The sequence below is a fragment of the Aethina tumida genome, chromosome 3 (genome assembly GCF_024364675.1).
Source record: "Aethina tumida isolate Nest 87 chromosome 3, icAetTumi1.1, whole genome shotgun sequence".
Taxonomy (NCBI): domain Eukaryota; kingdom Metazoa; phylum Arthropoda; class Insecta; order Coleoptera; family Nitidulidae; genus Aethina; species Aethina tumida.
In genome coordinates this window covers 34,743,602-34,769,519 of record NC_065437.1, presented here as the reverse complement: position 1 = coordinate 34,769,519, position 25,918 = coordinate 34,743,602, and the positions used below count along the sequence as shown (strand labels likewise).

The 25,918-nt window shown below is 31.4% G+C and overlaps 9 protein-coding genes across 12 annotated transcripts in view; 5 read left to right on the top strand and 4 right to left on the bottom strand.

Moving 5' to 3' along the window:
• The window catches only part of LOC109595393 (tachykinin-like peptides receptor 99D), a 39,135-nt gene extending 36,789 nt beyond the window's left edge, over positions 1-2,346 (top strand). The window contains exons 7-8 of the mRNA XM_020010741.2: positions 43-185; positions 1,615-2,346. Coding sequence (XP_019866300.1) covers positions 43-185; positions 1,615-1,745 — 274 coding nt within the window. The 3' untranslated portion in view covers positions 1,746-2,346. The remainder of the gene's footprint in view (positions 1-42; positions 186-1,614) is intronic.
• A 3,115-nt stretch (positions 2,347-5,461) lies between these two features.
• On the top strand, positions 5,462-6,028 carry LOC109595357 (transmembrane protein 216-like). Its single transcript, XM_020010697.2, has 2 exons — positions 5,462-5,714; positions 5,778-6,028. The coding sequence occupies exons 1-2, from the start codon at positions 5,501-5,503 to the stop codon at positions 5,969-5,971; spliced, it is 408 nt and encodes a 135-aa protein (XP_019866256.2). The 5' UTR covers positions 5,462-5,500; the 3' UTR covers positions 5,972-6,028.
• Positions 6,029-6,219: 191 nt separating this feature from the next.
• LOC109595405 (exocyst complex component 6) lies at positions 6,220-9,988 on the top strand. Its single transcript, XM_020010753.2, has 15 exons — positions 6,220-6,397; positions 6,449-6,614; positions 6,668-6,852; positions 6,906-7,007; positions 7,058-7,160; positions 7,216-7,285; positions 7,341-7,522; positions 7,575-7,742; positions 8,319-8,525; positions 8,583-8,761; positions 8,810-9,001; positions 9,055-9,292; positions 9,348-9,489; positions 9,543-9,729; positions 9,788-9,988. The coding sequence occupies exons 1-15, from the start codon at positions 6,294-6,296 to the stop codon at positions 9,909-9,911; spliced, it is 2,349 nt and encodes a 782-aa protein (XP_019866312.1). The 5' UTR covers positions 6,220-6,293; the 3' UTR covers positions 9,912-9,988.
• Positions 9,918-11,207, bottom strand: LOC109595408 (ATP synthase mitochondrial F1 complex assembly factor 1). Of its 2 annotated transcripts, none has more exons than XM_049965352.1 (2): positions 11,081-11,207; positions 9,918-10,871 (listed from the first exon to the last, which is right to left on the bottom strand). In XM_049965352.1, the coding sequence occupies exon 2, from the start codon at positions 10,835-10,837 to the stop codon at positions 9,995-9,997; it is 843 nt and encodes a 280-aa protein (XP_049821309.1). In that variant the 5' UTR covers positions 10,838-10,871; positions 11,081-11,207; the 3' UTR covers positions 9,918-9,994. The 2 variants fall into 2 exon arrangements, with proteins under 2 accessions (XP_049821309.1, XP_019866315.1); XM_020010756.2 differs by lacking the exon at positions 11,081-11,207 and adding an exon at positions 10,993-11,066.
• LOC109595407 (arginine/serine-rich protein PNISR) lies at positions 11,174-15,267 on the top strand. 2 transcript variants are annotated; one of them, XM_020010755.2, is made up of 11 exons: positions 11,174-11,646; positions 11,697-11,893; positions 11,952-12,106; positions 12,160-12,252; positions 12,403-12,511; positions 12,696-12,749; positions 12,972-13,066; positions 13,120-13,276; positions 13,660-13,876; positions 14,131-14,506; positions 15,018-15,267. In XM_020010755.2, exons 1-10 carry the CDS (start codon positions 11,174-11,176, stop codon positions 14,468-14,470), a joined length of 1,890 nt encoding a protein of 629 aa, XP_019866314.1. In that variant the 3' UTR covers positions 14,471-14,506; positions 15,018-15,267. The 2 variants fall into 2 exon arrangements, with proteins under 2 accessions (XP_019866314.1, XP_019866313.1); XM_020010754.2 differs by having other exon boundaries at positions 14,131-15,267.
• Positions 15,268-15,429: 162 nt separating this feature from the next.
• On the bottom strand, positions 15,430-16,330 carry LOC126265043 (dehydrodolichyl diphosphate synthase complex subunit Nus1-like). Its single transcript, XM_049965353.1, has 2 exons — positions 15,950-16,330; positions 15,430-15,894 (listed from the first exon to the last, which is right to left on the bottom strand). Exons 1-2 carry the CDS (start codon positions 16,242-16,244, stop codon positions 15,455-15,457), a joined length of 735 nt encoding a protein of 244 aa, XP_049821310.1. The 5' UTR covers positions 16,245-16,330; the 3' UTR covers positions 15,430-15,454.
• Positions 16,329-17,805, top strand: LOC109608075 (aminoacyl tRNA synthase complex-interacting multifunctional protein 1-like). Its single transcript, XM_049965351.1, has 4 exons — positions 16,329-16,420; positions 16,477-16,582; positions 16,631-17,155; positions 17,454-17,805. The coding sequence occupies exons 2-4, from the start codon at positions 16,502-16,504 to the stop codon at positions 17,739-17,741; spliced, it is 894 nt and encodes a 297-aa protein (XP_049821308.1). The 5' UTR covers positions 16,329-16,420; positions 16,477-16,501; the 3' UTR covers positions 17,742-17,805.
• LOC109595416 (SCY1-like protein 2) lies at positions 17,794-21,079 on the bottom strand. The gene is made up of 4 exons (XM_020010766.2): positions 20,914-21,079; positions 20,032-20,858; positions 19,675-19,977; positions 17,794-19,614 (listed from the first exon to the last, which is right to left on the bottom strand). Exons 1-4 carry the CDS (start codon positions 21,050-21,052, stop codon positions 18,352-18,354), a joined length of 2,532 nt encoding a protein of 843 aa, XP_019866325.2. The 5' UTR covers positions 21,053-21,079; the 3' UTR covers positions 17,794-18,351.
• Positions 21,080-21,443: 364 nt separating this feature from the next.
• On the bottom strand, positions 21,444-23,675 carry LOC109595389 (zinc finger protein 664). Of its 2 annotated transcripts, none has more exons than XM_020010738.2 (7): positions 23,359-23,675; positions 23,065-23,298; positions 22,597-23,010; positions 22,435-22,540; positions 22,175-22,377; positions 21,896-22,121; positions 21,444-21,840 (listed from the first exon to the last, which is right to left on the bottom strand). In XM_020010738.2, exons 1-7 carry the CDS (start codon positions 23,515-23,517, stop codon positions 21,629-21,631), a joined length of 1,554 nt encoding a protein of 517 aa, XP_019866297.2. In that variant the 5' UTR covers positions 23,518-23,675; the 3' UTR covers positions 21,444-21,628. The 2 variants fall into 2 exon arrangements, with proteins under 2 accessions (XP_019866297.2, XP_049820390.1); XM_049964433.1 differs by having other exon boundaries at positions 23,351-23,490.
• Between the last annotated feature and the right edge of the window lie 2,243 nt (positions 23,676-25,918).

The window sequence follows — 25,918 nt, the reverse complement described above, 5'->3', positions numbered from 1 at the left end:
ATATTCCCCGAGTATTTTGTGTTAAGTATGATTTTATCGCAGATTCCGGCGCGGATTCAAGCAGTTCTTCTCATGCCTTCCGTTCGTGAATGTGAGCCCCGGAGCGCTTACCAGGCGGGAGGTCCTGACCAGCAAACGTCGCTCGTATTCCGGTTCGCCGGATCACAATCGCATCATCAGGAACGGTGAGTAATCGCATCCGTTTTTTGTTCAATCTCTGTGTTGTTGCATTTGTAAACTTGCCGATGGGAGCGATATGATGGTATTTAATTTTAAATATTTTCTCTCCAAATTTTCATATTTATTTACTTTCTTATAACAATACAATTTTTTTCTATATTAAGTAATTAGAAGTAAATTAAAAAGTAGAATAAGAAATGTAGTTTGAAATACAATCTTAACAGTGGTAACGTTAAACTAAATTAAATGTTCCTACTATTAAATTTAATAATTCTTTTAAACTATCTAAATGCATTTGTAAGTTGCATGCAGCTTAAAATTTGCAAAGTAGAAACCAATCATTATTTGCTTAAATAGTATTACAACAAGGACTTATACAAAACGTACATATTTTTTTTACAATTTTATAATAAACTCTGTTCAATGACGATTCTTTTTAAAGGAAATACAAATATCACGACTATTAGTTGACCGACAATGTTTACAAATATGAGTACCACATTTAAAGAAATTCTTAACAGAAATGAAGGGTTTTATTGTAACATTAAATGTTGTATAACTGTTTTTATTATAATTTTAATGCTCTGATCATGTAAAACTCCTAGGTACCAAAATCGTGTGGAGGAGCTGGTCAACTAACAGAAATAATAGAAGATTTAGTCAAGACAGTAGAATTTGTACGTATACGACGATGGTGTTGAACAGTTTTGTCTGACCGTAACATAAAACCAATAAATATTTTATTCATAACATTTATTGCAAATATTTTTTGGTTTTAATTAATTAGTTTGGCAATGCATGGTAATATTGACCAACATGACTGTTCGCATGAATCTGTATGTGTTTAGAATTGACTTTTTAGCAAGTAATTGGTTATATATGGAAATATTTAATTTTAAAATAAGTTGGTTTTGAAATTAGTAACTTGTGATCGATGCAGCATGTCCAGCTTAGTAGTTAAATCAAATTTAATTTAAAAATACAAAATATTAGGTTTTAATTGAAAAATTAGAAAAAACTTTAGAACCCCACGATATGTATTACTTCACACATGTGCTATTCAAACTGAATTACTCAAATTACCCCTTTTCATATACCACTCAAAAACCGTTTGATCAGACTGAATTTTGAAAGGGATATCATGAACGACAGAGACAGTAAAGGTAGCAAATTTGCTTCGTATTGGGAATATTTTACTGTCTCTGTCATGCATGATGTCACTCTCAAAATTCAGTAGAATCAAAGACTTTCCAAACGGTGTATAACAAACCATTAGAATACTATAGAAAACACGATCCAACTTGTATTCATTAAAAACGTTTATATAAAACCAAGTTTAATATATCTTTTACCATTAGAAATATTAACAATTAATTTGTAGTATACTTTTATTCGAAGTGACAGAACGCATCTAATTCTGTAATTTAATTTCAGGAACATTACGTCTGAATTATATGACAAGACCGAGCCCGACGTCGTCGACGGACACCTATTATACGAACCTAAACGACGACATGGTGCACATGAAACGACGTCGAGGCTCCGAACTACGTAGCGTCTCCTGACATAAGTCAACGGCGTCCGCACAGGCGGACGCCACAAACGGTGCCGGAGGCGATGCGATGAGACAACGACGCACATGGATATAGTGCCAGACCTCGCGGGCCGCTCCGCTTCCGTGGCACCGCGAGGAAGACGAAGACGAACAGAATAACGGCAAGGAGACCGTTTTAGAAACAAGAATGTGAACGAAAAATCTCGTCTCAATTTTTGTTTTATGTTATTCACATCATATTTATTGTTGTGATTGATTTCAATATGGTATCGATATCATGTAACCCGTTGGTGTTTCTGAATAGAGAATAAGCTCAAAAAATTCTGATAATTTTTTGCAACAATAGTTATTAAAAACAATATGTATTGAGAATAATACTTATTTTAAATGTGGCATAATTAATAATGTTGAAATGTGTTGTTTACAATTAACGTATAATTCCCAATATTTCGAAATAGGCCTGTACCAGTATTGTGCACTGACAGACAAACATAATTAAGAGAACTAAATGCTGGTGCTTTCGATCCATTTTAAAATGTCTAATATTGTGTGTGCACTTATATCACCGAGTCTTCGTAAAACTCCTATTTAAGCAAAGTACATAATACTTGAAGGGCAAACAACATATTTAATTAATTTAAATAAACCAAATATATTTTTTATAGATAACTCTTTATCTAAAATGTTTTAATTTCATTAATAGCTCAATTAAATTAATATGAAATAAATAAACTACATATTATATCAATCAATTTTATTTCTATTTAAAATAGAACGAACTCTTTCACACTCTTTTTCTTTCATTTTTAGTCTCTCCTCAAGTTGACAACATTCTTCTTCCTTAAGTCTTTCCTCAAGTTCCATTTGCTTCAAATCTCTCTCAATGTTAGGATTATTTTTATTCAAAAAATCTTTATTAAGACCATTAATTTTTTCTTGTAAAGTATTTTTTAATTCAGATATTTGGCCAAGGATTTCGTTTGAATGCGTGCGACTTATTTCCACATTGGATATTAGAGATGATTCGTTGCCTTTGGTTTCATCAAAAAGTTTTTTCATAGATTTATTTCTCTCCAAGTAATAACGACAACACTTATTTAATTGCGCCAAGTGTTGCATTTCAATGTAGTAGAGATTTCGAAGTTCCTCATAGTCGACAAGATTATCCTGTAACTTTTGCTTAGAGTGATTTAGTTTCTTCAGTACTATTGCATTAGTAGATTCTTTTTTAGTTACTTGTTTTATATAATTGTCTTCCTCGTCTTTTAAATTGCTGATTTGTTTTTTCAACTCTTGAATTTGACCGTACGCCGCTATTCCATGTTTGACTTCATTTATACTTTCTTGAAAATGATGGTCCATTTCATAATTGTGACTTCGAGTATTTTGTAATTGTGTGTCGAGATCTTTCCTTTTCATTTCTAAATCTTCCTTTAATATTTGGGAAAATGATATTTGCTTTTGTAAGCGTAATATTTCTTCGTCTTGCGATATCTTCAGGTCTTCTAATGATTTTGTGCTTCTGATTCCATCTCCCGAACTACTAAAATCTTCGTACAACGTTTGAGAAGTCTCTTGTTCAGTCGGAGAAAATATACTGCATAAACGGTGAAGAAACGTCTTGCTTTTTTTATTAATTTCCATTTTAAATTCACTACGAAATACTGTACTTCTTTCAAATTGACAAATAAAATTTAATTGTTGACTTTAGTCAAGGAAACTGAAATACCTTTACACTATGAGTTTTTCATCTGTTTCGAGAATACTAGATGAATTAAAATTTAAACAAACAGTTTAATTAGGCAAATTCAGTTAAGGAAAAAGATAGGTATCTACAGGAATACTTCCAATGCATATCTATTATATTATTCATCAATTTATCAATCAATAAATGTTGCATATTCAGCTACTATCTGACAGTTAATAAAAATCATTAATGTATATTTGAACAAATTTTGTAAAAATGTAAATAGTAAAACATGACCTATGTTAACATATATATGTAAGAATTTCTAAAAAGAGAATCAGTACGTTTAGAATTTTCTCTCTTGCATATATATACATCCGTCTTATAGCAGAAGATTATTCTAAACCATACGTACTGTTTCTTTCAACCTGTGTTTAATATAAATTGCATAACAGGGTAAAAAGCATTCTTTAACCCATTATTACATTGACATATCATGGGCAGTGGTATATGGAGACCATTCTCAAAAAATATGATATAGCCATGATGAACTTAGAATATATGCACTCTACAAATTATTTCGTAAAATTGGTGTGTATGTGTACATTTACGAAACAACTATTATTAGATTAGTAATTTATAAAAACAAGTAATTCGACGACTGTCCTATTAGATGTCCTACATCTATCGGGAAAACACAAACGCTTTCAATTTTAAGCCATTTTTAAATAATCACAGCTTTAAATGTCTAAACAAGTGTTTCATTGGAGAATTTCAATAAAAAATATCTACTTAAAGGCCAACTTGTTTTTTTTTAAATTGAACACAATTATTTAATATACTCTTCTATGTTCCTACTTAAGGGTGCTATTTTAATTACCCAATTAAACACGATTTCCAAACAGTTTTACCCACAATGTTGGCCAATACTTTAAGCAAAGACAATTGTATCTCTGTAAATAATAACATTAGTCATATTCCTAATATAATGTGTGTCCTTGTTAAAAATGACTGTAAATAGCATGCAGAAAAAAGTTAAAAAAATATGTACAGGCATGAAATATTCAGATTAGAATTATTTAAAATGTCACTTTACGCCAAAAACATTGTAAGACCAATTATGTGATATAGGTTTATGTATGTAAGAGAAACCGATACATGTGTATATATGTAATTAATGTACTGTCTAGTAAGAAAAAAATAAATAGAAATATATTGTATACATGTTGTACATATTCTTAATATATAAAACATTATCCATAAATTATATTCCATAAACATACTGTGTATTGTAGATAAGATGTAATAAAATATGTAACTTGAAATTGTTTTATTTTATTTATTTATATTTTTTAGAAATCTAATATATTCAAGTTTCCGCTAAGGCCCACTCAGTAATATTTTTATTAACCCATAAAACATTATTGTAAAAAAATATTTATTAATATCAAGGTATTAGTTAAAAAAATTAACATACTTTTTTTTCGAAAATCTTACATAATTTGAATATATTTACAAAATGTTTATAAAATAGGGGGTCAAATTCTAGGATGAGGTGTACAACCAATAATAAATAAAATCGAAATATAATTTTTCCATACATCCCCTCATATTTAAAATTCAAAATTTGTTTTTCTCTCATATTTCGAAAAATCGTGTTTAATTAACTTATTAATTATTATTTTTCTTTTAAATTGTTAAATAATTTGAAAAGTTTAATAATTAAATAAATATTTAATGTTGTAAAAAATAAGATGAGAATATAAGAATCCACGCTACTGTCATTATTAAATCGTAAGTATATATTTTAGGATAATATCAAATTTAAATTCTTTTATTCCTTTATATGTCTAATGCATTTATTAATTGCTATAAAAAAATTATAAACAATTGAAATTAAGAAAATTGATTATTATACACGATTTTATAAAAAGACAACCTGGTTGCCTACTTTAAGTGGGTAATTTACGCAAATACTGAAAATATACGTTATCCAATGTTGGTTACACTGTCGCGGAAGAACTTGTCAATCCCTTCAATCAACAAATGAGAAAACAAACAAAGCAGTTACCAGTAACATGAATACGTCTTTAACGTTCGAAGTTTTATTATACTTAAATTCGTATTATTTTGGATTATTTGCCGTTTGCGAAATTGGCATGAATATAGTAAAGTACATAAACTTTAGTAATTTAGAACATTTTTCTACTGATTTCGGTATTTTAATGGCTGTTTGCGTTATAGAACTGTTTAGAGTAATTTTAGCTAGACGGGGGAATCTGACTGAAAAAAGTAAGTTGCTCGAAAACTCTTCCGGAACTTAAATGGATAATTAAAATATTTTTTTTGTTTCAGAGTGGCCAGTTTTCATAGCAATTCTCCTAACAATCCCCTCATCAGTCGGCGTAATTTATATAATGATATGGCAAAGCGAAGTGCTACGTTTTGAATACATAATCTGTGCTATCCAATTAGGTTTACAAATTATTGAAATTGTAACAGGAATTTTGTGTCTATTGCCCTTTTGCAAGACGCCCGAGTATTATTAAGATTATTTATATTCATTCCATTTATACTTGTAAGATAATAAACAAACCGTGCCAGTATTTAATTTCGTCTTTGTTTATGTTATCTTAACACCTGCCCATCCTGCATTATTGAGCGATATTTTTCACCGATCAATATGTGCATAAATTTTAAAAATTCATCACATCATGTTGGCGAGACTGATACAGAAAATCTGATTGGTTAACGAATACGAACGATTCAATGTTCGTCAGATGTCCCTGAGATGACGTTTTCCCTAACCTCATAAATGTTAAAAATCAAAACAAAATATTCCAAAAACAAACATTTTCCTTAATGTAAATCATGATGGAAGAAATTCACAATGAGCACAATAACTTTAACACTCAGCATGATCTGTATCTACAAGAAATTGAAGGAATAGACGATTATTGGGGACCTACTTTTAGGTGGGTGTATAATCCTATATCTGATCATTGTCCTATAATTTTCATTCTTAGGGCTATTTATGACAATGACGAGCATGTAGAATTTCGCAAGAAGCTGGAGGCAAGGATTAAACAACATGACAAAGATATTGAGAGACTTTGCAATGTTTATTATCAAGGATTCATTGAATCTGTCCGAGAACTGTTAGATGTTAGATCCAAAGCAAAAAAATTAAATGTATGTGAATTTTATTATAAAATAAATGTATCAAGTCATTGAAACATTTTTAGAGAGAAGTGGTTGAATTGGACAAAAATTTACATGCAGCAGCAAAACCAGTAACAAAATCAGGAAATGAACTGCTGCAAGCCAGAAAAGTAGAAAGCAATATTGCCATTGTCATAACTCAGTTGAATTTATGTTTGCCAGTTTTAACTACTTATTCCAAACTTAAAAAACAAATAGCTGAGAAAAGGTATTAATATTTTTTTTTTTTTTGTTACGTTGGAACTGAAATGTGAATTTTAGATATTATCCAGCTTTAAAAACATTGGAAGAATTAGAACATGTACATTTACCACAAATTGTAAACTACAGATTTTATGCACAACTTAGAGACAGTATTCCAAAGTAAGCAAACATGTTTAGTAAACAAATGTAATAAATAAACTTCCTTTTAGAATAAGAGAAAGCATTGAACAGGCATCCATGTCAGACTTAAAAGATTTTCTGGAAAACATTAGGAAATTTTCACCCAAAGTTGGAGAAGTTGCCATGAGACATGTAAGCAAGTTCATATAATGTATAAATATAATTTTAATTATTTTATTTATCTCAGACAAGTGAACAATTAGCCAGTGATCCAACTGTGATAGGAAGAAAAAAGAAGAGAAATGCTCCTCAGCCGGGTATTGAAATCATTAATTAATAATAATTGTTAATAATTATGTTACATTAAAATAGGTGACTCTAATGGGCATTATTCAGAAGAAGATCTCAGTGCTCAGGAATTGATTGATTTTTCACCTATCTATAGAGGATTACATATTTCATCAGTATTAAAAACTTCAGCCACTTTTGAAACTTATTACAGAGCAGAAAGAACTAAACAAGCAAGATTGGTTTTACAACCTCCCACAAACATGGTAGAATATCTTCTTGAAAAAAGACTATTTTATTAAACTAACTTATTTTCAGCATGAGTCTGAAGAAAGTTATAGGATGTACATCCATGCAGTATTGGGTTTCTTCATTTTGGAAGACCATGTTCTGAATACTGGCAAGGGATTAATTACGAGAGCTTTTCTGGATGATATGTGGAACATGGCACTGTCTAAAATTGTCACTGCACTTCAAACTCATTCAGTATGTGATATGTTTAATGTTGATAGTATCTGGTGTAGAGCCATCAGTTTTTTCTTTACCTTTCACTAGCTCAATGGTTCAGGTGAAACATAGTCGGTGATTTTCTGTAATTTCTTGATTAAATTTAACTTTTATTTAAATTGAAGATGATTATACCAAATATGCGTCGTTTCGATTCACGAAAATGAATCAAATGATTTTCAAAGGTTTCTTCAAGCCAAGTTTACATCATTAAAGAAATTCTTCAGAGATCAACGTAAAAGATAGTCGGGACAAGGTCCAGGAAATGTGTAGGCAGCATTCTTAACTTTTTCGTAGTAAAATTTCAAAATACAGCGATTTTTATCAGAAACTTCACTAATGTAACTATTGATATAATTGATGAAATACAAAACTGTCTTCAAGAAAATTTGTCTGTCTAGTGATAATCTAGATAATATATATATATAAAAAAGTCACTCAAGACTTTTCCCCCACCTATTATATGGAGAAACAATTGAAATTATTTATATTTTTAAATAAATAAACTTATTTATTATGTTCTTATTGCCTATTAAAGTTATATATTAATTTTAGGCATATTGCACAGATGCGACTTTAATACTAAAAATCAAAGACTTAATTATGTTGTTTTGCACAACACTAAGAAATTATGGATACACTGTAAAACCTCTTTGGGAACTTATGAGGGAACTTAGGGATCACTACACTGAAGTGCTAATGCAAAGATGGGTGCAAGTATTTAGGGAAATATTATCTAAGGAAGATTTTCAACCTATTGCAGTAAGTGATAAATAATTTTTTTAATGATATATTTCAATAATAATATCTTTTCTATAGGTATTTAGTCAAGAAGAATATGATAATATCTTACTGTCATTTCCTTGGGATGGTGATCTTCCAGATGATATACGTTTTCCGTTTTTCTTCCCCTTTTCCAGTATGGTGCCTACAGTTTACCAACAAGTTAAAGAGTTTATATATGCGTGTTTGAAATTTTCAGAGGATCTAAATTTAAGGTAAATTATAATATTCATAACAGACATAAACTAATATTTTAATTTTAGTCAAGTAGAGGTAGATGAGATGATAAGAAAATCTATGAATCTCCTATTGACTAGGACCTTTAGTGGATGTTTATCGTCAACGTTTCGAAGTCCACATGTTAACTTACAAGAAATCATCCAAATCATTGTTGATACAGGCTATTTAGAGGAAGCAACAATCTTTTTAGACCAATTTATCTCTAATATTACTGGGTATTTTTTCTCAACAACATACAATAATCAACTAATATAAACTTATTCTCCAGTGAGGAATCCCAAAGTGTTTCTGGAGGAATGGTGCAAGGTCAGTCAGTGATGTTCAGAGTCGCCAGGGAAGATGCCGTCAGACAGATTTGTGAAAAACTCAAAGAAAAGATCAATCATTTCCTTGAACTAGAGAACTATGATTGGATTCTAGTAGAACCTTCAGGTCACGCCTCCAGTTTCATCTCGGATTTGATTGCATTCCTTCAAACAACTTTCCATAGTTTTACAAACTTACCTGTGAGAATTCATACTGCTGTTAAATTGCTAATTATTGAAATTACAATTATTTTAGCCTGAAGTAGCTCAAGTGGCATGTAAAGCTGCTTGTGAACACATAGCAAATTCAATATTTGTTCTTCTAATGAATGATGAAATCAAGCAAGTTTCTATGGGTGCTTTAAATCAGATTAATTTGGATCTACTTCAGTGTGAATGTAACTAAAATAATTTATAAAATTTCGATAAAATTACCTCTGAATTGTTTTAGTATTTGCTGCATCAGAACCAGTAAAAGGCTTACAAGAAGATGATTTGTTGGTTTATTTTAGTAAATTAAGGGAAATTCTCGATTTATTCATTTCTTGGGATTGGCCAACCTATTTCCATGACTTTGCACAAGAAACCAGTAAATATAAAAAGGTTGATCCTGATACAGCAATCATTTTATTGGAAAAGTTAGTCAATAAAATACCTTTTTTACAACAATATTAAATTTAAATATATGTTTTACAGATTGAAAGAGGGTGACAAGAAAACGATGTTCACAGTTCTAAAGAAAAGTGAAAGAGACAAGAAGAAACTGTTGGAAACTGTTCTTAAACAGCTAAGGCAACTTTCACAAGTTCCACAGAAATAAAACAGATTATTTTAATTATAATTTAATTATGTATTTATCCACTATTTACAATAAATCATTATAATGTTTAAAACAAATTTATTTTAAAGTGATAAACTCTCCAATTCTTTAATCAAATCCTGATGTTTGAATTCATCTGGTTTTGATGTAAAGGTTTCAAGTAGTTTATTCTTCTCAGTATTTTCTTCACCATAATACAACTTCATGAGATTAGCAAGGCACTGTGCTTCCTTGGCATTGATAACATTCTTATCATATTCTCCTCTCATTAATACAATACCTTTTTCATCCTTGAACTCTGTATAATGGTTGATTGTGAGGCATTCAGGAGCATTTTCTTTGTGCACTTGATAGTACAACAATGGAGTAAAATGTACAGTATTTCTTTCAAATTGTAACATTATAAATTCATACCCTTGACTTCTAGGAATTGGAAGCAAGAATATTGGATACTTTTTACCCTTGTTTATCAACTTATCAAACTGTTCAGCAGGTATTGTAGCTGAAATAAATTCTTTATCACTGTGATATTTTTGCCAAATTTCTTGAATCTCTTCAGCTGACTTGTCTTTAATTAATTCAATCTTCATTATCTTCTCTAAAGATGCTTCAGGTGCTTCAAGTTGTTGAGCAATTTTCTTTTTTGGGTTTAACAATTGAGAAAACTGCCTTTCCTTTGCAGGTTCTATCTTCTTTTCACCTTTATCCTTCTTACCAATAGTTTCAACCCTTGAAGAAAACTCTTCAGGTGCTGTCTGCTGCAGTTTACCAATTTTGTCTGCATACTTCGAATAATAAGGATTTTGCTTCAACTCGTCCATGGCTTCTTGCAAATTCCTTGGTGTTGTCATAATGGTTTTATTTGAATTACTGTTCAAACGGAACGTTCCTCTGTACAGCAGAGTACGCAAATGTGTCAGGCGCATATTTTCCGAAACTTTCCACAGGACATTTGTTAACCTAAAATTTTGACGTTTAAATTATTTCTTTAAATAGTCAGTTCCATTTTTAAATAGTCATTAAAATTTTAACTTTTTATATGAATAAAATAGAAAATGCACACAATTCATTTAACACTAACCACAATTTAAATTGCAGTGTTTCAGCTTTTATAAATAAATAATAGCCTACTCTTTTAAGGTTGGTAACTATGACATTTTGTGACATACCGGTGTAGGTGTTTAATGTAATTTTCGCAGAAATGTATTCGTTTGTTGATTAGCAGTGTAAACTTATTTATTGCGTTTGATATAAGCTCAAATATGTACTCTGGCAGCGATTCAACAGAGTCACAGAACTTCCCACAATGGCCGATAAATCCGTCGAACTACCAAAACATGGCAAACGACCAAGTCGATTGGGCAGCTTTAGCCCAGCAGTGGATAATTATGAAAGAGGCAGGGCCTCCTCCGATCCCAGGCGAGCAACCGGTCGTTCTGCATAACAAGTCCAAAAAAGAGTCATCACCTGAAGGTGGAGAGGCTCCAATGGACATGGAAAATGACAAGGAGGAACCACCAACTTGGCCTGGACCCCCACAAGTTAATCAAAGTGAATGGAGCTGGAACAATCAGAATCAAACCTGGGCTTGGAACAATCAATGGGTGCCACCTCCTAGTGGGGTCCCTGCCCCACCTGGAGTTATGAAGCCTCCTCTATTGCCAACTCCTAATAATTATAATTCCTTCAATGCCCCACCTGAGAGTTCTAGTGATAATGCTGTTCCTTTCGGAGGGTGAGTAGTAATCATTATAGTGATGCACAGGTTTAATTGTTTTATTGCAGATCAAATCAAAATAATGATTATTCCCCTGTATTTTGGACAAATAACAAAGTAATTAAACCCAGAAATAGACGATATAGTAAAGTAAATGTACCCACACCTATACCACCTATGCCCCCAACTATAACTGAAGAACCTTCTACTACTCCAACATTAGATGCAGCAAAAAGAAAACAGTTGCCTGCATGGATTAGAGAAGGTAAATATTGTTTCTATTTTTACATTTTTTCTAAGTTTTAATTAATATTGGCTTAAAGGTTTGGAAAAGATGGAAAGGGATAAGCTGAAACAACAAGAAAAAGAAAGGGAAAAACATGAAAGGGAAATATACAATGAAAAAATCAAACAAAGTGAGAAAGAGAAGATGGAAATTTTAAAGACTACAATGAAGGAACAACAGAGAAGCAGATTTGTCAGTATAATGTTTTTTGTTATCCCTTAATATTTTACAGTGACATATTTTAGGAAAGCGATGGAGAAGATTCAGAAGAGGAAGTCCCTCCAAGTAAAAAAATTAGTTTCAAACCTGAACCAATACCTTTAACTCAAGAAGAATTGGTAAGTGCATTAGTATATCAAATGAATTTAAAAAAAATCTACAATTATTTAAATATTATTAATAAAATTACACTTTTTAATTATAATCGACTTGAGTAATTAAGTTGATAGCAGTAAATAGTCTATAATTAATGAAAAACAAAATTTTAGATTATGCAAGTTCGCAAAAACATGACGGAAATTTTACTAAAAGTGACCACAGCACAAATTGAGGCGATTTGTCGGGAGGAACATCAGCGGCATGTAAAGAAATTGAAAGGTATTGTAGTTAATTGGACAGTAAGCCAAAAACTTGTTAATCAAAACCAATTATTATGGGATATATTTATCTATAAGTTGTTGAATGCGGTTTTACACCGTCGCTTGTCATATTTCTGTTGTGTAAGACTGTTAACAGGGTGAATGGTGACCTAGGTTGTGTTAAAATAACTGTTAAACTTCAGCTTCAGATCATCGGCCGTCAGCACCCAGCGGTGCAAACATTAGTGCCAAACTTGGTAAGTTTATTTCATCCTAACTTTTTGGAACATACTCGTCCAATGCTAATGAATTAACAATTCATTTCCAATGTAGACATACTATAACTACTTCACTTTGTCTACTTTGGCCAGATAATTTTCAGAACTGCTTCTGATTTTTACTCAGTTCTGAAGATTAGCGTATACCTACACATAATTTGTTAATAGTCAATGTGCCCGAATTAAAATGTTATAAATTAGGACTGGGTATCTATGGCGAGGGTTCAGGCAGTAGCAGCGAAGATAGCGATGATGAATACAATAAGGACAAGAGGGACTCGGATTCGGAGCTCAAAGTAAGTAAATTTTCTTATTTAAGTAGTATGTTAATAAATCATGGTGGTTTTAGGACATAATTAAAAGGAAAGTAAACGATTTCTCGCGAACGGAACGTGAAATCGAAGACAAATTGGCGGAAGCGGAAAGTCGGAAGACCGGCAATGCTAGTAGGAACACATCTCCAGATACAATCGATAACGATTCACAGGTAGACGCTCGCTTGCAAGGTCAGTATCTTATAAAAAACGGTGGCCCAATGTTTGGTGCCATTCATTGCAATTTGTGCACAAGCGCTTATTTAATTTATTGTTGTTTTGGTGGAAGACACCAGAAATGACACCAAATGTTGAACTGTGATGCTGCTTACATTGGACCTTGATGGTTTTTATAAAAATATTTGTGTGTAAATTATGATTATTTATTACACTAAAAAGTAACCACAAGTTATTGGAATTAATTTATTTTCAAGATTACTAGTACAATTAATTTTATTAATTTTGAACATTTCAAATTTTGAAAGATTAGTTGTAAAACACATCGCTTTCCGACGTGTTAAGTACATAACGCATCATCCGTCACTAATCGTCGTTTCCCCTTTTCCATTTTCCAGGTCCGTCCAAGACGCCGCCTCGGGCAACATCGAAGACATCACGACGTTCGCCATCGACTTCTTCCGATAATAGCGACTCTTACGTGAACAGTCGATCGAAAGCTAGCCGCAGATCCACTTCTTCGGGCAGCGTCGACTCTCGACGACGGCCCACTTCCAAACGGAAGTATAGTCGGTCGAGGAGTCGCACGCCTCCCAAAAAATCAAGAACTAGAAGGTAGGCAGTAGAGTTTTTAGTCATTCAGTGAGAAGACTCAGGAGTGTGGCACATTTAATGTAGTTGAGTCCTCTAAATATGTTTAACAGCACACGCTAATCAAGTATTGAGTATCGAAAGTAAATCGTTACAACTGAAAATTTGTCAGTTTCACTGGCAGCTTTTACAAGTTGTTACGGTTTTCTTGTTGTCGTACGTTGATTTACTAACGAAAGATTCTAATCCAATAATAATACAATCATGTACGTCACAAGGTCAAAGTCTAAGACGCCACCTGCGAAAAGACATCGACGATCGAGGACGGCATCGCGCGACCGTCGCCACACCAATGGCGGCGGTTCGTCGCGTCGTCGCTCACGTTCCAGATCGTACTCGAGTCGCTCGCGTCGGTCGAGGTCTTCCTCTTACCGGCGCACGAAGCGCTCGTACTCGCGCGACAGGACAAGAAGATCGTCGCGAAGCGTCTCGCGAAACAGATACACATCCAGAAGCGGAGCTCGACGGTCCAGATCGAGGTCCTTGCACAAGTCGGCGAGGCGCAGGAGGTCACGCTCGTCCAGCGGCGGCAGGGGTAAGAGGTCACACAGATACTGAAGCCGAGAGACAATTGACTGACTGGGCAGGACAAAGGTTGTATATTTATTCTGATACTGTGATATGATTCGATGGCACTCGCGGATTCTGGTTACTGATGCTGGTTTTCATTGATTTATTTCCATCAAAATTAATTTGATGTGTCTCTATATTCCTCTTATTCCATTTATAGCTTCTCTATTTTAAGTCTGATTAGAATATATATTTTAGTTATAATTGGTAAGTGTTTGCAAGTGATACATTGATAAACCTTATCATGTTTAAATATTTAATGCAATTTGCAATTCTCTATTAATTATTATTACTAAAGCATTAAATATATTACAAAGCAAGTTAAATATTCTGATTTAGGGTATTTATATGAGTAAATAAAAATATCGAATTTTATCAGCAATTTTGTTATTGCAGCACTATCTAACTTTTAAAAAAATATAGTCTATTAGGTCTGATATGAAATGCATGATAAGATCCTTGAAATATTTAACCAGCAAGCAACCAGAATTCGTATAGGAATGTTAATAAGATCTGAATATTTTTTTATTCCTAGGTAGATGATAAGAAGATGCTGTGAACTGTCTTCAAATAATAATTTAACTCACAATGTACAAACCATTTCTCTTAATACGTTTTAACATTTTTATTGGTATTCCAATATTTATTGTAACATATTTAGGTATTAAGTCTTCCTAAATAGTGATTCAGATTAGCAGGTTTGTGCAATAAAATTATTACACACTGTATTGTAGTTAAAACAAGTTGATCGAATCATTTTGTTTATAATAAACCATTATCATAAATTATTAGTTTTATTTCCAAATTAATATAGGGTTGGTAGGTATTTTTATATTATCCACAAATCACATATTTCCACTTTTATTCTACATATATATTTACAATCTATATACACTTACACATGCAGTCATAACATTCACAAAGTGATCAATGAAGAGAAAATCAGCAGCTTTTAATAATTTATTTAAATAACTATTTACCCAGTCTTTGTTCACATCTATTATACCTTAATAACATCTGAATAAACATATCTAAAGTAATGTTGTGATGACTTTTAACATTTAAAAATTCAGTAACTCTAATTTGCCACTGAGGATAATTATGCAAGTTAAAATTGTTCCCACAATAGAGTCCCAAATCGGGATCTGGAAACTCAAATTCCTTTAATAAACCTTCATTTATACTTCTTATACTAAAGTCTGTTTTCACTTCATCCAAGGCAATTTTTTTACACAAATTCACAACACTCTCTTTACCATCCTGTTCTGATAATATTTTTATATGGATTTTTCTGCCAGAAAAGCCATTTTTATGAATTGTCTTTGGATCATTGTGCCATATAACATGATCCTCTTCTTTTATCCTTTTACTGACTTCATATTCCAGTTCTGATTGGTGTTTTTTTAAATGTCCTAAAAGTTATAAAATAAAACAAACTGATGCAACTTAATTAGCGACGGGTGTTACCTTTACAGTCATAGAAACTAATGAAAGGAATATTAGCTGAGATACACCAAAGGACTATATTAGCTAAATCCCTATATGAAGGCTCCTCACGACCCAGAAGAATCGTTATGTGTTTTGGTAATTTGTTTATACTTTTCACATTATTACACAAAACTGTGCTTTGGTATTGAAAGCGGTAAATCGCGTGACAAAAGTCTATAGTGATTTTCACATAATTCCACAGAATTTCGAACACAGAATAACAATAATGTATAAATAAATATAACAGTTTATAAATAAAATTCCAATTGGACATTGTGCCCGCAATTTTTATGTACACATCACAGTAGCACTGCAAACCGATTTGGGAGTCAGCAGGTAGGCATGAGACACGGTGTCAATTAGTTCCAAATTTACGCTACGCGATTGGCTGGAGCGGCCGAGCAGCCAGGGCTTTTCGATTTTCCACCAGATTCGGCTGTTTAAGGTTAGGTAATTTGGACAAAAATGTCCTCGATGATAAATATTAATTTATTATCTTTTTTTAGACATTCTTGTAAGCAATTTATCAAAATGACCAGCAAAACGAGCTTGGAACAGATTAAAGCCAATGCCCAAAAAACTAAGGACACCTTAGAGGCTGTGAAACATGAGGTCAGCATATGGACTTTTTTGTTATGATACTAATTTAACTAATTCCAGTTGGACTATCTTAATAAAGTTTACGATGATATGCTTGCTAAACGTTTGCTGGAAGAAAATGCCAAATTGACACTTGCAGTGGAAGAGGCCAAGAAAAGACTCGGCCAACTAGAAGTTCAAAAAGGAATCAAACAAATACCAGTGCCCAAATTCAATGAAAAAACTGTTCTCTCTACACCTTCCAATGCAGATATTGAAGTTCAAAGCAATCCTGCCAAGGAAATTGAGGCTCCAGCCAAGGAACAAAAATCCAAGAAAGAAAAGAAACCTAAGGAGGAGAAGAAAGGAAAAGAACCAAAAGAAGCAGCCCCAGAACTTCCATTTGATATTGGAAGATTGGACTTACGGATTGGTAAAGTGGAAGATGTTCAAAGGCATCCAGATGCTGACTCACTTTATGTGCTGAAAATTAACTGTGGAGAAGAAAAAGCAAGGACTGTATGTTCAGGACTTGTTAAGCATGTTCCCATTGAAGAACTAAGGGACAGAACTGTCATTCTCTTATGTAATTTGAAACCAGTAAAAGTAAGTGACTATTTGTATATACATTATTCAGATATTGGATATATCAAATTAAACATTTTTGTTTAATTAAAAAATTGTCTTTTATAAATCATCATTCGAAATAATTTCTATTATAAAATATTTTATTTTAGTAATATTGGACAATATTTCTTAATTACAAAATATTTACCTCCCATCCTATCTTAATAAATTGTTTTAAGAGAGTACACTTAATTAATAGAATACAACAATATAGACTAGTGTGAATTGTCTCAAAAATTATAAAATATAAAATAATAAAATACTAAATCTCTTTCAGATGCGCGGAATAACATCTGAAGCAATGGTTATGTGTGCAAGCAGTGAACAAGGTGTTGAAGTGCTAATACCACCAAGTGGCTCTGCCCCAGGTGACTTGCTTTATTGTGAAGGCTACACAAGACAGCCAGATGCAGTTATGAATCCTAAGAAAAAGATTTTTGAAACTGTGGCTCCAGATCTGCACACCAATGACCAGCTTCAAGCTTGTTACAAGGGAGTTCCTTGGAAAGTGGCTGATAAAGGTTTTTGTCTCGCCAAAAGTCTCAAGAATGTGCCAGTAAAATAAATTATTTTTCTGTTTTTTGGTATTTAAGGATTATTTAATAAAACGATTGATATAAACACTTTGATTTGACTTTTATTAAATAGATTGATTATAATAAAACATTTAAAATAAAATTTGGTTTTTATTAGTGCTCTAGTTAAAAATATAATTAAGATTGTAGAGAAAATAGATTAGAGATATAACTTTCAGATAAACCTCAATTGTAGTTTGCATTTCTAAAATATAACTATTATTTGAACAAGTTCTTTTGTTACTCTACCATTTTAAATTTATAATTTGCATACAAATTTATTATTTTAAATGAGATGATACAGGTAAACATAAATTCAAGCAAAGTACTTAAATTAAATTTTTAGTAAAAGCAAAAAAATATCACAAATTGCAACCAGTCACTAAAACAATAGTCAAATATAAAAATTATTTTATGTATGAAATAAATAAATTATGAGGTTTTTGATTTTTAACCTAAACGTAATTTTATACAGACCTAAAACATAAAATCTATGACTGGATGTACTACTCACAGGAATGTTTTAAGTTTACTAAAGTTACCAAAAATCGTAGATTGCATTACAAACACAATATTACAACATAATCAGTCAGTATGGAATTAACTCAACAGATCCATAATGTCATCACTAGAAAGCTTACCGCTCGCACCGGTATTGTTATTCGACGGGGGTATGAGTGGTTGGTTAAACGACATTTGATTCATGGGCATCCGGTTCGCATTAGTCGTCGGCAAAAGATTATCCAAAGCGCTCCAATTTTGTCCGGTTGTATTTTTTCCAAAATTCATATTAGTTGATGGTTGACTGCTAGACCACGGATTTGAATTTTGATTCATTCCCCATTGACCTTGTTGATTAATTTGATTAATTGGTGGTTTGTAATTTTGCATGGGCAAGCCCATATTAATATTTGGGGGGCTTTGTATTTTAGGCGGTCCACTCCACATGGGGCTTGGGGATGTTTGCATTTGCAAATTTAAATTGATGTTAGCAGGAGTTTGTATTTTGGGTGATTCAGTCCAAGTTGGGCTTTGAATGAGACTGGAGGTTAGATCTTTTGGTGGAGAAGTCTTAGTTTTTTCAATTTTCAATGGTTCAATGCTAGGTTGGGCAGTGAACAATTTTGCTGCCTCTTGTTGTTGCGCCAAATTTTGTTTATCCTGAATAGTAACAGAATTGGCAAAGGTTTCTAGACCAAGACCTGTAAATGCGTTATCCATTTTCGCGGGCTGTGCTTTTGAAGTTACTTCAGGCATATTCATGGATAGGGCTTTCTGTTCATCTTTTACAGAATTTAGCTGTTCAAGTTTCGTCCTATGCTCAGTTTCTACCAATTGAAACATGTCCTTTACAAGAGCGACAAGTGCATTGAACTGAGCAATCGTCAAACCGTTTTCAATACAAAGTGGAATCAAAAACGGTAGAATCCTGGAAGCTATGATTTCTTTACTGATACCTAGTTTCTTATGATTCATTGCCAACTTATAAATTCCTAAAATACCCATCAGAACAGCTGGCTCTCTTGAAGGTATCTGCGGCAAGAACGGCAGAACCTCATCCAGCACCAACCATTTGTCCAAGTGCTCCAGTAGTCGCCCCACACACAATAAACAGTTTACCCTCACTGAAAGTGTGTTAGTGGTCAAACATAAGCGCTTAATGCGTGGGAGAAGACTGTTCTTTACGTTGGCATGGTCCAAAAGACCAGCGAACGTGGGTAAAACTGACAGACACAACTCGTGGATTTGGGGAGAATCCGAGTCCAGACCGCGATACAACATTGGGAGGACGTGTTGCTGGACGTCATCGGCGGGAGTCAGTTTCAGTAACAATTCCATTCTTTGTAACATTATTAGAAGAATCTAAAAATAAAAAATATTTATATAAAAAAATAACACTTCCACAAAAAACTGTAATATTACTTGCACTGGTTCCATCAGTTTCATCACACCTTTGAGGTGTGGAAGTATGTAAGTACAGAATTCTTTCTGAGTGCATTCCTGAGCAATGTCAAATATGCTAGGGAGTACGAAAGGCACCATTGCAGGCTGTGCTAAGTCCCTGACTAAACAGGACAAAACCCTTTGCACTTTCACTCTCTGAGGTAACTTGGGCAATGCATCTGGCAGACCCTTATAAAACTGGGATTTTTGTAAATTATCCCACTGAAGCAAGGAATCCAGATAAGTTAGTGTTTTAATGCCAACATCTTCAAAATAAGGAATCTAAAAAATAACATAAATTTACATATTTTAACAACCTCAGTGATTAACTAATACCTTAACAAATTGGTGAGCATCTGGTCTAACTTCTGGTGAAACATTAAGTAACAACTTGGTATATTCTCTAAGAGCCTCAGGCATACACTGTAACTTGCTAGGTGTTAAATTCTTTAATTGTTGAACTCTATTTTTAAACTGCTGTATATCTTTGACTGGAGTTATGCATTGCTTAGTGGGAGAGCTTAATGCAAAGGACAACATTCCAAAGGAGAACATATCACTGGCTGGTGAATGTTTTTGTTGAATCACACACTCAGGAGCTAAATAATCCAAATTTGGTCTACAGACACTTGGTAAAGTCATACTGAACTCTTCAAATGGATAAACTGGGACACTATTAGCTGGACTTGTATTGTGCACACAGAAGTCTAACCCAAATATCTTCCACACACCTTGATTGTTAATAATAATAGTCTCTGGACAAATGTTTTTATGAATAAGTTTTACATCATTGTGAAGAAAAGCCAATCCTTCACTTAACTGCAGCAATCCATATTTAGTTTCTATGTCATAAAGTTTATAATCTGACATGTTTGCAGGTTGAGGCATATTTGTAGTTTCTCCTAAAACATTAGCCAGACTTGCAAAAACTGGTTCTGTGGCAAATGCAAGACTTTCGCGGCTCTCCTCTAAGGGATGTTGAACAGTGAGTATTTGTGGGTGGCGGATTTTAGTTAATTGCGTGACTCCACGTCTCAATGTTTCTAAAACTAGTTCCCTGTCTGTTTTGTTGTACTTTTCCAGTTGTCTTTTTTCGAAAACGAATATGGAAGCTTCCTGTTTGGTTGAACGTTTGCTGCCCTTGTATATTTTCCATAATAGTCCTTAAATAATAAATAAATTAGTAAATTATTTACTGTGATTAATAGATTAAGTTACCTGGTCCAGCTGAAGCAATATGTGCTGCAGCATCAAATTCACGAGTAACAGGATTACCGGGTAAAACACCTGATAATTGTGATACTGTGCTACTAACAGAACTGCTTACTTGGGAATATATCTTATTAAATACTTCCATAATGTTCTTATTCGATTAAACAAATTAAAAAACAAAACACCTGTCAAATTCTTCTTCGTCCAATAATATGAGTCACTCAAAGAAAGCTATGCAACCCACGATACAGGAAAAATAAGTTTTAATTAGTTTGAAGCAGAACAAAAAATTAATTATATTATTAAAAATCATAAAACTAATAGAAATTTTAAAAATCTGTAAAATGTAACATAATGGGATAAAGTAAAATAAACTGACACATCAAAACTATAAAAAAGAAATATTACATTTTTCATAACATATTGTGTAGATTATTACTTATTGATACAAGCTATGCAAGATTGGCCATTGTAAAATCAAAATTGTTTTTTTTCTGGAAAATACTTTGTAGGGACAATTAAAACAGATCACTTCTAAAAAAAATTTATTTAATAATGAAAAGTGATAAATTCATAAAAATTTACTTACATGAATAAATACAATTAACAAATAAATATGGATAATAAATCAAATATTACATATTAATATAGCTATATGTGACATTGTCAAAATAATTAAAAACATTTTTTCTTTGTAATACAAAATAATTTTACACAAAAATTAACACAATTGGGTGAATGTCTTCTCATATTTTACATCCTCAATTACATGAGTTTTCATATGAGTTCTCAATGAACCTGACTGGCTAAATTTGCTGCCACAAACATTGCATTCAAAAGGCTTGATTCCTTTATGAATGTTCATATGAACTCTTAATTGACTAGAATCACTGAATGCTTTTGGACACACAGTACATAAGTGATTTTTCTCTCCTAAAATAAGAATAAAATCTTAATGACTACATACCAAATAAATTTGTATTTTTACCTGTATGGGATCTAATATGAGCTCTCAATTGGCTATTAGTTTTGTAGCTTTTCTCACAACCCTCCACATATTTACACTTATAAGGCCTATTGTCACTATGAGTTTTTAGATGTGTACTCAAGTCTTGGGAAGTTCTTGATCCTTTACCACATATTGAGCAAATAAAATTTCTCTGACCACTGTGCCTCAACTGGTGATCAGACAGTCCTGACTTATGAGCAAATGTCTAAAACAAATGTAACTCTAACTGCACAATTAAACTTAAAAGAAAAGCATTACCTTTGGACACAGACTGCATAAATATGGTTTTTCTTGTGTGTGGCGTCTATTGTGTAGCTTCAATTGTGAAGCAGTACCACAAGCATGTCCACAAGTCACACATACATAAGGCTTCTGTCCAGAATGTATTAATTTATGTGATTTCAGAGTATAATAATGAATGAAACTTTTACCACATATATCACACTGATGCTGTTTGTCACCTAAAATAATCCACGTGAATTGAATAAATAAAAATAAATTTTTATGATTGTATAAACCTGTATGTATTTTTTCATGTTTCTTGAAACTTCTAGGATCTGTGAAACTCTTATGGCAAATGTTACATACATATGGCCTTAATCCTGTATGTTTTCTAAGATGTACCTTGAAATATGTAACTTTAAATTAACATACACATATTAATATAATGTAAGACTTACTGTTAGATCATATTGAGAATTATACTTTTTGCCACAATCATTACATGTATAATTCTTATGAATAATGCCATGTCCTTTCATATGTTCCTTAAGAGCTACCTTAGAAGGGAACTTCTTTTTACATTCAATACATTCTTGTTCAGGTTTCTTTTTTATATATTTACTGTTGGATCTCTTTTTACATTTATGTTTCTCATTAGTTTCCAGATCAATTTCTTCACCACATTTACTACAAAAATCATCAAACTTTTCTTTGCCTCGTTTTCGTAACAGTTTTTTTCTACAGTTGTGTTTATTATCTTCACTTATTTCCAAACCACAAGATTTGCATTCCTTAACATCTTCATCAGTATCATTGCTGTCATTTTTGTAATCACAATCTGGATCATCTTGATCATCATTCTCAGAATGACTCTAAAATAAATAATTTAATTTTTTATTTACATTAATGTAATATTTAACATTTACATTATCAGTGTCCTCATTTACACATTCTAATTCAACTTTGTTTGCTTCTTCAGTTTTTAATACATCAATTATTTCATCTCTAGAAACTTCATTTTTTAAACTGTTTCTGTATTCAACAAACTGCCTTAAAGTATTGTCTGAAGATTCCACTTGGACTTTAAATTTACAGACAATAGAAAGTTGTTGCATGCAGTTATAACAGATATATATTGGCAAACCATCACCTTCAGCCACCTGAAAATTGCATATAATATGGGAATCTAAGGCCAAAAAAGAATTATTTAACTCGTCTACCGTTATTGTTGTACAATTCATTAGCTTCTTATAAATATCGTCATTATAAATGATCTGATTTGTTTCGTCTTGAAGAGGAACTAAACAAGTCCTACATATCAATCCCTTTGATAAGTCTGGTATAGTGTTAATATTTTTAATCAGATCATTCATATCCATTGCTTGTTTACAATCCTCAACCCTAACCAAACAATTTTACAGGATTGGAGAGTTAGATTTTATTACCGATTCTGAGAGTGTAATTGTGAGCGTGCCTTTTACACCGCGACATCTGTGATAAAATGAACATACAATCTTCATTTTCCAAAACTGTATCCCTAATTTTTTAGATTTTTTAGCGCCTCTGCATTTTTGCTCAAAATTATATTTGATTCATTTCATTATAAACATTACACTTATTCAATAATTAGATCTGAGTTTACAATTTTGAAATATAAGAATGCAAATCGACACGAGTAAGTAGACTGACTAAAATGCACATAACTATTATAAAAAATTAAATATAAATGCTTATGTATACGTATACAATTAATATTTGCTAATATGATGGTTAAAAATAAAATGAACAGTTCTTTTTATTTATAAAAGTTAAAAGAGAATGTATACTATAATAGACAATTCCTAAAAACCTTAATTTTTACGTATATAAGAAATAAGTATAATTTTAAGTATATTCTAATATTATAAATAGTACTATTTATTTAAGCTAAAATAGAATATTTAATTTTATGATCTAAAAAATATACAAATTCTCAGAAAATTTAAATGTTTAGGTTTTTATAAAAGATCATTGGCCTAGAAAAAATAAACATAACATTTAAAAATAAATCGAACGCAATTATTTATCCTAGAGACTATCTGATTAGATTCTCTAAAAAACAGAGAAAAATAATTTTATTTCCATTACTTACTGTAAGAACTGAATATTTGTTATTTGTAAATAATTATAAATTATAGTATATAATTTTATTCATATTTATTACTATTAAAAATTTCTTGGTTGGTATTTAATAATTTTCGCAATACTTTACTTAACCAAGTGTGGCATTAAATAATTAAAATTTCTTTCCCTAAACTTATTTTATAAATGTGTATTAAAAATTCACGCGATATTACTTATATTTGTAACTTTACTACTACCCATAGTGGTAGACTTACTGTCTCTATTGCACATGAAGTCTCTTTCAGGATTCAGATGGATCAAACACTTCTCTTACTGTATGTAATTAATATTCTAATGAAATCAAAATAAATTATAAACAAAAAAAAAACATTTCAACAAGTTTAAATAAAATGGTTAAAAAAGTCCATAAACAGTTTTAAGTACGTAAAGTTAGTAAGGCACTAATTAAACGCAAGAGTCTGCATTAAACCGAATCGCACCACCGACTTAACATAGAGATGACAACGACGTTGTATCATCACTCAACAGATAGAGAAAAGGATCTAGCTACCAAACTAATTGATCAACGTTGAGTTTTATGTAATTTTACATTAAATTACAAGATTTTATTATAAATTAACAAATATTATATATTTTGTTGTAGCAACTGTTTGTTAATAATTAATTAATTAATTAATTACATTTCGTATTTTTTGTTTCAAATATTTAACTAACATAATTAGAAGCCAGATTTATTTATAAGTGACAATAAATCTGAAATAATTTACTTTATTTAATCCAATAAATATCTAGATAATAATAAGTAAATTTGTAAATTTAATATAAAATATTTTAAAAATCTATTTTAAAATTGTATTTTTAATTTTCATAAACTTTTAAAATCGGATCAAATTAATTCGATGAACCGATTCAATTATAAATTTTAATGGTAGGCATTAAAAAATTTGTTATTTAAAGAAATAACGCATTTTATGGATTTAAACAGATTTTAATTGTTTCATTTTTAATATGTATGTTTTTAACTCCATAAAATGCCTTAAAAAAGAACATCTCTCGTTTTTGATTTACATTTAATAATTATTTTTTTAAAGATTTTTATATTTTACATTAAAATTATTAAATTTTTAAATATGGAAAACGTGGAATTTTAAATTATTTGGTTTAAATATGCTGCTTGTATTGAATTATTTTCTTATAACAATTGTCACTTATTTCCTAGATAAAAAATAATAATCAATAAAATACACCCCGCTTTTAAAGTAAGTACATTCAAAAAGGTAAAAATTACCCGGTCCACTAACAATCAACAGTTCTCGAGACGGGTATTTTTACCCGACCCGCTCATAGTGTGTTAATATTGAATTAATTTTGCACTAATGTTAATTATTATAAAAGATCATCTTTTCATTAAAATTATCTATATATCTATCAATTTTAATAAAAACTCTAAATGTTAATTTCTACTGAAATGATAAAATATAGTAAATTTTGGCAACATTGCTTTTATTTCCGAATTTGGTGTGAGGAAGTTTCGTATATGTATCAAAAGATGGTGCTATTAAGGAATTTAAATAAATATTTCCATATTGAAATTATTTTACTTAAATGTAATGAAATTTAATTAACTACATCTAGACAAATTATTTTTTTTAAATA

Bases quoted from the DNA above. Each gene is read 5' to 3' on its own strand.
- LOC109595357 (XM_020010697.2), top strand. From the start codon at position 5,501: ATGAATACGTCTTTAACGTTCGAAGTTTTATTATACTTAAATTCGTAT. The intron at 5,715-5,777 runs GTAAGTTGCTCG...TTTTTGTTTCAG, and splicing joins GGGGAATCTGACTGAAAAAA to AGTGGCCAGTTTTCATAGCA.
- LOC109595405 (XM_020010753.2), top strand. From the start codon at position 6,294: ATGATGGAAGAAATTCACAATGAGCACAATAACTTTAACACTCAGCAT. The intron at 6,615-6,667 runs GTATGTGAATTT...AAACATTTTTAG, and splicing joins CCAAAGCAAAAAAATTAAAT to AGAGAAGTGGTTGAATTGGA. The intron at 9,002-9,054 runs GTATTTTTTCTC...CTTATTCTCCAG, and splicing joins TTTATCTCTAATATTACTGG to TGAGGAATCCCAAAGTGTTT.
- LOC109595408 (XM_049965352.1), bottom strand. From the start codon at position 10,837: ATGCGCCTGACACATTTGCGTACTCTGCTGTACAGAGGAACGTTCCGT.
- LOC109595407 (XM_020010755.2), top strand. From the start codon at position 11,174: ATGTACTCTGGCAGCGATTCAACAGAGTCACAGAACTTCCCACAATGG. The intron at 11,894-11,951 runs GTAAATATTGTT...ATTGGCTTAAAG, and splicing joins GCCTGCATGGATTAGAGAAG to GTTTGGAAAAGATGGAAAGG. The intron at 13,067-13,119 runs GTAAGTAAATTT...TGGTGGTTTTAG, and splicing joins ACTCGGATTCGGAGCTCAAA to GACATAATTAAAAGGAAAGT.
- LOC126265043 (XM_049965353.1), bottom strand. From the start codon at position 16,244: ATGTCCAATTGGAATTTTATTTATAAACTGTTATATTTATTTATACAT. The intron at 15,895-15,949 runs GTAACACCCGTC...TATAACTTTTAG, and splicing joins TAGTTTCTATGACTGTAAAG to GACATTTAAAAAAACACCAA.
- LOC109608075 (XM_049965351.1), top strand. From the start codon at position 16,502: ATGACCAGCAAAACGAGCTTGGAACAGATTAAAGCCAATGCCCAAAAA. The intron at 16,583-16,630 runs GTCAGCATATGG...AACTAATTCCAG, and splicing joins TAGAGGCTGTGAAACATGAG to TTGGACTATCTTAATAAAGT. The intron at 17,156-17,453 runs GTAAGTGACTAT...AATCTCTTTCAG, and splicing joins GTAATTTGAAACCAGTAAAA to ATGCGCGGAATAACATCTGA.
- LOC109595416 (XM_020010766.2), bottom strand. From the start codon at position 21,052: ATGGAAGTATTTAATAAGATATATTCCCAAGTAAGCAGTTCTGTTAGT. The intron at 19,978-20,031 runs GTATTAGTTAAT...GTTATTTTTTAG, and splicing joins ATGCTCACCAATTTGTTAAG to ATTCCTTATTTTGAAGATGT. The intron at 19,615-19,674 runs GTAATATTACAG...TTTTATTTTTAG, and splicing joins AACTGATGGAACCAGTGCAA to ATTCTTCTAATAATGTTACA.
- LOC109595389 (XM_020010738.2), bottom strand. From the start codon at position 23,517: ATGGATATGAATGATCTGATTAAAAATATTAACACTATACCAGACTTA. The intron at 23,011-23,064 runs GTAAATGTTAAA...TATTTATTTTAG, and splicing joins TAAATGAGGACACTGATAAT to AGTCATTCTGAGAATGATGA. The intron at 22,378-22,434 runs GTTTATACAATC...GGATTATTTTAG, and splicing joins ACATGAAAAAATACATACAG to GTGACAAACAGCATCAGTGT.